We start from the raw sequence: 6,823 nt of genomic DNA, 5'->3' as shown, positions 1-6,823 counted from the left end.
TCTGCTGAATGAACCGTTGGTAAGATGGTTTGACTTTCACACTCTTTCATCTATAGAAAATATGCATCCTGCTTTTGCATGATAGAATATAGGCAGATGGATCCAGTCCTGGGCATTCAGAACACAGGCAAAACTCCTCCATCTGAAACTTTAAACTTCCCTACCAGGAACAGTGTATCTAGTAGAATGCTTTTTCTTCTCCTCCGGTCAACAAAAATCCTATCATATTATGTTGATGGTGTAAAATAAAGCAGTTAAAAACAAAGTATCTCACAGAGTTCAGCTCATCTCACATTGTCAGAAAGTGAATGGACAGTTAGGGGCTGTAATCTACTACCTTATATCCTTTGAAAGTCACACATGGACTGAATGAAGATTTCTGAGACCCCCCGTTTGAGCGTTTATAGTAGTTGTCTTTCTAAGTAATAACCATAAGAGTGTATGATCCAAAGGGTATCCAGCCTTTAAAGAAATAGGTTTTTTTCCATAGGCCTTTATCAAACAGTCATAACTTAGTGACTGGCACAAGACACAGAATTTGAATCTGGATTTCAAAAGCCATAAAATTCATGGGTGTTTGGATCAAATGTTTTAGTTTGGGCCCATCTCTAGAGAAAAAGATGTGTGGAACAGTTTACACATAGCACTTTCCCAATATATATACAAGGGTCACAAAAGTCAAGTAATGCTTGTGGTAGGATCTTCACACAACACCTAGATTGCAACCTTTCTTTTCCATGTCTTGATTTCCTGTTATGCTGGGTTTAGTGAGTTCCACATTTAAATTGTAGTACTATGAGTATCTCCAGTTATTTAATACAAAAAGTTCCTCTGAACTCAGTTTACTATTATTGGACAATAGATCTTCAATTTCTCAGTATGGTTAACACAAGCTATACAGAATTTAAAAAAAAACCCAAAATAATAAAAACTGTGTTTCCATTGTCTCCTTTGCTCACGCCCCACTCCTTACCTTCTCCCATACCACCCTACCAGTGGAACAGCAAACGTGTGTAAAGCAACCTCTCTTTTCTTCAAAAGACACTTTAAAATCTATTTGTTCCCTGACGCATCCTGGCTACACGGGTCACTCACCGCTCCTTTGCTGGATTGGATTGTACTATACTGTCTCTGACTGTAAGCCCTGTGGGTCAAGAACGTTATTGGTTTGGCACAGCTGTCCCATGGGCAATACCATCTATATGTTATGCTCTACATAAATAACACAGAATCATTCATTTGTACTTTCAGTTAGATTTGTATACTGCCAAAGACAACAATGGCCACCCATTGCTAAGAAAGAATATTGAGCTGCAACAGCCACTGCTTATTTTAAGGAGTGAGTCTAAGAGGTGCAGCAAGATGGCAGGTTCCATTAAGTAGGTGAGATAAATGTGAGTAGCAGCTGTTTTCACCTACACCACTCAACTTTCAATGCTGCTTAGTTATTGTACATAAATGCACAGCTCAGGTAAAAAAATGAGTTGAAAAGAGTTGCTAAGAATGGGATTTTTGGCCCCCTCCTTTGAAAATCTACGTATTATAAATGGTTTTAAAACTATACAAACTCTACTGCATGCAACATATTTCTGGCAAAGACTGGCCTTCACTTTCTATAAGAATTATAAAAACAATTACTTATTTAAACAATTCTTTACTGCATATACTTGCTGTATTCCAAGTAAAGTAATAAATACTCATAAACCTGATGTTGACTTCTTAAAAGACTTCTCATGTGGAATAAATTAGGATGCCGTTCCAGGAATCTATTTATGGTTGTGTTTGCCTAGCTATAAAAAAAAGTACCTCATGCAGCTCAGACATTGATCAGTTACTACCCACCTCCACCTATTATAAGTCATCAGCATTAATGGTTGCTGAATAGTTATTGTAAATAACACCTCAAGGATGCTCATAGGTGTATAATGAGTGAGTAACATGATTTTACTGCTCTTATCTCCATAAAAGTCCAAAGGCAAAACCACAGTGGGTTTATATCAAACTCATTACTTTGTTGTTAAGAGGGTCTTGTATTAATTAGTGGTCTGTACAAAAGTTTACATTGATTTCTTGCGAATATACTTATGCTAAATGTACAGTACAGTGACACAGGATATAATGCAATTAAAATGTATGTTCTGCTCATTTTCTATATATTGAAAGAACAAGAATATATTGCCAAATCAATTAAATTTAATTATCAAATAAAGATCATCTTCTTGCAGTTGTCATCATTATGAAATTATTTGGGGAAATCTGCTTATTTATATATAAAGTTGGAAAGTGAAGGGTGTCTTACAAAATCTTGTAAAACAGTTCTCAGTTTGGTGTTTCTGAAGGGAGAATTGAGAAAGAGCCAAGACAGAATGTAAACTGAACACTACCCGTGAGCTAAAACTGGGTACTTCGGATTCATTAGACTGGTAACAACATGAGTATTATTGCTTTCAAAACCTAAACTCTTCTGATATAGAAACTAACTTGAAACAAGGTAATTTAACCAGAAGACAATATGACTCATGGATCACATATATAGTTTAAAATTGGAAGCCATTTGTGTTTCTTTACTTCTGAGATATCTGGGTTTGAGTTTTTATGACAGTCAGATCTTTAACTTTATAAAACAGAAGATAACACATTTCAGGCTACTTACTAATAACACAGATTAATTATTCTTTCTCTGTTTTAAAGTGAGATGAACTGCAGCTCTAATTGTCCAATCCCTAACAGCAATGCAGCATAGAAAATCTACAATTAGATAGCACAGGACTTGGAGAGAAAAATGGCACATATTTTGTTATATTTTTGTACAGTGCCATTGCAATAGATAAATACATGTCTGAACATCCAACAGTGTTTGCAGCTATTTACTGCTAGTTAAAACAACGTTTCTCAAGGCACTCAGCAGCCGCTGCCCATTGCATTCAACACAGAACATCTTGAGATCTTCAAATCTTAAGTGATCAGTCACAGTTAAAGTGCAGCAAAGTATTGTTAGGTCCATCTTCGCTTTTGCTTTACTCCTTTAATTGACACAATTCTTTGTGATTCTTCTGTCTCTGTCAATTTGTCTGATGCTTTTTGTAACATTAATGGTGACTTCTTTAGTGGGCATTTTCTTGGTGTCCCATTTAGCCTGTTAAAAAGTTTAAAACGATATAATGAGTTCAACATTGGCAGCAAATTGTGAGATATTTACAACAGCTATCTGAGGTTTGTCAAAATAAATATGTTAAATACACAGAAAGACCAAGTGTTCTCCACCCATTTTTGTGATTTGGGGTATATTTTTTAGTTAAGCACAATAGATATCTATCTGGCCTCATCCAAAGCCCGTTGATATCAAGGGAAAGACTCCCATAGATGTCAGTGGGTATTGGACCAGGCCAATAAATCCTATTGACCGATATTAACACTGCTGCGCATGCACCTCTGTGCACAGACTGAAAAATGTACCCCTTTCAACAATGGGGCTAATTTTAGTCCATGGATGGCATTGGGGGACTCCCATTGAAGCCAATGGGAGTTGAGCATACATTGTTCAGGACAAAGTTTGGCTTGAGTTTTCTTTAGGTTTCTCCTGCTCTTAAACCAGAATAGGTTTTTCAAAATTATAGTTTAGGTTTGTATAAAAGAGAATTAAGTCTTATATACATGGTACAGTTCTGTATCAAATCACTTCCAAAGAATAAAGAACTTTACAATACAGCTCTCATGGAAGAAAAGTCACTCTATTTTTTTTAAAAAAATGTTAAAATACATAAAAAATTAATAGTTTATTTTATTCACTAGCAGCAAACCCAATCCTGGTAATACCAATTGTCCCTTAAAAATAGAATCGATTACAAACAGTTTGATCCCCTTAACGTTGATGGGCAAACTCTCTTTGATGTCAACGGGAGCTGGACTGGCACTAATCCTCAGGTTCTAGTCACTTACAAATAAGTTTTACATAGGTACTCCTCTTGGTGTCCTAACCCTTTTGGATCAGCCCAGAATATGGGGCAGTACCAGGAAGCAGTTGTGTCTTAAAGACATCACTATGAACACACATCATCCAAAGCTCCCTTTTCCAGGAGAATGCTGCATCAGCCCTTTGCAAGATGCAGCAGCATTCCCCTCTTGCATCCAATCAGCTCTGCTGGCCAGCCTGAAGAGGTGCAGAGTCCTTGCTGGTACACTGATACCATTGCCTGTCATGCATACCTTAGCCTCTGTTTGCCAGAAGCTGGGAATGGGTGATTACCTGTTCTGTTTATTCCCTCTGAAGCACGTGGTATTGGCCACTGTCGGAAGACAGAATACTGGGCTAGATGAACCTTTGATCTGACCCCGTATGGCCATTCTTATGTTCTTATGACCAATATTGTTGCATTATTTCCTTATGCTCCCCCATCTGTCTATCTGTCTCTTGTCTTATGCTTGGATGATGATGCTGTTGATGATTGATGATGATTAGTAATTATATCTATTTCCAAAGCACCCAGGGGCCTTTGTCATGGAACCCATTGTGCTATACAAATCTAGAACAAAAAGACAATCCATGCCCCAAGGAGTTTATAATCTCAGTTTAAAACAAGAGACAACAGATGGATACAGACAGACAGTTTGTAAACTCGTTGGGACAGATACCGTCTTTTTGTTCTGTGATTTTATAGCACCTAGCACAATGTCCTCTCTGCCTTGCCCTCAGAGCCATGATCTAGGTAGGTCTGATGCAGGCATGCAGTGGGGGATCCTGTACAACATGGGATTATGTGCAGGACAAGGCCATGGTGTAGCCCTCTTTTAATGCTTCTTTACCAAAGAGGTGCTTTTCTTTCCATGCTATAAATTTGGACTCCTTTGACCCTTCCAAAAGTTTTGTACAAGAAGAAAACCCATACACTTGTTACTCAAAACCAGCACAATTTCTCTGACACTTTGCTTGACCTCCACTTAAGCAAATATATAAAAAATGTCATGAGAATCTGGGGTGTTCCATCACTGTGATGTAGGAGATGTGTCGCTTTCTTCTGAATTACTCTATTCTTAGTAATCATCAAGAGGTCCATGGGCATTTCTGTTTAAAACCAGATGTAGTGATGTAGCCCTGGCTATTTACTCCCTGAAGCAAAATTCATGATGCAATATATTGTCCTGTGGCTACTGTGAAACACAGGAAACAGAGGGCCAAATCCTTGTTACCCTGTGGGCCAGCCTGGGCAAGTAGAGCCAGGAGGATTTGTCCCAGAATGTATGTGCCATCATATAGATAATAGCTCAGATGGTCCATTTTTAAATGAGGTTGTCACAGAGTGATGAGGCCTAATTGATGAGTCAGCTCTCTGATCACTGTAGTCTCAGTTAGTTTCCCCAGCAGTAGTTAATTGAGGAAATAGGGAGGAATTAGCTAATCAGATGGGAACACTGGGTGAGTTAAGGAACTAATTGGCTCATCGGATGACTAGTTTGATAAAAGGCAGAAAGGAAGTGTTATTGGGGCAGGGCAGCTGTGCCCAAACTGAAGAAGATCCCAAGGAAGGGAGATCTCTTTTCCTTCCAGGGTCCTGATGAACAGGGGTCTGATGGTAATAGGGCTACAGGAAGTAGAATTGTTGTACTGACAGGTGTTGGTTAAATGGACTTGAATAAATTATATGGAGTGGACACTAAAAGAAGAGAGTCTGAGCAGATTCTGTGGTGAACAAGGAAAGGTGAGGCATATGTCCCATTACAGATGTGAACTGTCCTTTGCCATTAACCTCTGCTCATACATATTAATCTGATAATTTTAACAGGAGGAGCTGTGTTTTTCCTCAAGCTGAGCTTTAAATGCAGTGCATATTGGGGACATGTACAGTATATATAGTCCCCATGCAAAATAAAGATTTACCTTTTAGAAATCTAGTGATAGCAATTGCCTCAGTGACCTACCTCAGTAGTCAATTCCACAGGCTGACCGTACACTATCTAAAGTAATATTTATTATAATTATCTAAAATTTACTGCCCTTTATTTTCAATGATTGCCTCCTTGTATTTTATGAAATCTTCAATCTGCCCTTCATAATTTGAATAATTCATTCAAGTCTTTTTCTGCCTTTCCAGACTAAATAATTATTGCACAGTTTATATATATATGCATGCCTTCTCTGGACCTTTCCAGTCCTCATTCTACCTTTCTTAAGGTGTGCTAACCATATCTGGACAAGATAAATGAGTGCACACTAGTGTTTGAAACGGTCTTATAATATTATTTCTCGATTTTAATTCACCTATTTGCCTTTTCAAATGTTGCTATGTACCTGGCAAATATTTCATTAGCCACTCACAATGAATCTGATATTTTTTTTCCTGCAGATTATCTAGATTATAGAGCCAATGCTGCCTTCACTTCCACAAGTGTAACTCCTGCTGAAGTCAGTGGGAGTTACACCCATGCAACTGAGGGCAAAATTGGGCCCCTACATTTGCCAACGTACATTATATTTATGCAAGTTGAATTGCATCTGCTATTGTGCTGCCTAATCATCCAAAGTGTTCACATCCATCTGGTGTTTCTCACAATTCTCCATAGATTTTGTTAATCAAAATAACCTAATGTCAGTCAGCAAACTTCAACTCCCAGTGCACCTCCTCTGTCGGATCTTTCATACAATATAGTCAATAATCCTGGACCCAACATTAACCCCTTGAGTGTCCTACTGTTGTATTTCCTTCATTATTTTATTAATTGTTTTTATTATCAATTTCTTTTAGGCCCATATCCTTTTCACCTTACTGACTGACATCAGGGCCAGCTCTAGCTTTTTTGCTGCCCCAAGCAGCAAAAAAAAGCGCCG

The 6,823-nt window shown here is 38.0% G+C and overlaps 1 protein-coding gene across 1 annotated transcript in view; it reads right to left on the bottom strand.

Annotated features, from left to right (window-relative positions):
• Window positions 1-2,848: 2,848 nt before the first annotated feature.
• The window catches only part of BAALC (BAALC binder of MAP3K1 and KLF4), a 32,245-nt gene continuing 28,270 nt past the window's right edge, over window positions 2,849-6,823 (bottom strand). Inside the window, exon 3 of the mRNA XM_024208950.1 lies at window positions 2,849-3,136. Coding sequence (XP_024064718.1) covers window positions 3,026-3,136 — 111 coding nt within the window. The 3' untranslated portion in view covers window positions 2,849-3,025. The remainder of the gene's footprint in view (window positions 3,137-6,823) is intronic.

The sequence above is a fragment of the Terrapene carolina genome, unplaced genomic scaffold (genome assembly GCF_002925995.2).
Source record: "Terrapene carolina triunguis isolate 2854851 unplaced genomic scaffold, T_m_triunguis-2.0 Scaffold58, whole genome shotgun sequence".
NCBI lineage: Eukaryota > Metazoa > Chordata > Testudines > Emydidae > Terrapene > Terrapene triunguis.
Note: the sequence above shows the minus strand (reverse complement) of the source record. Positions and strands in the feature narration are given on the sequence as shown.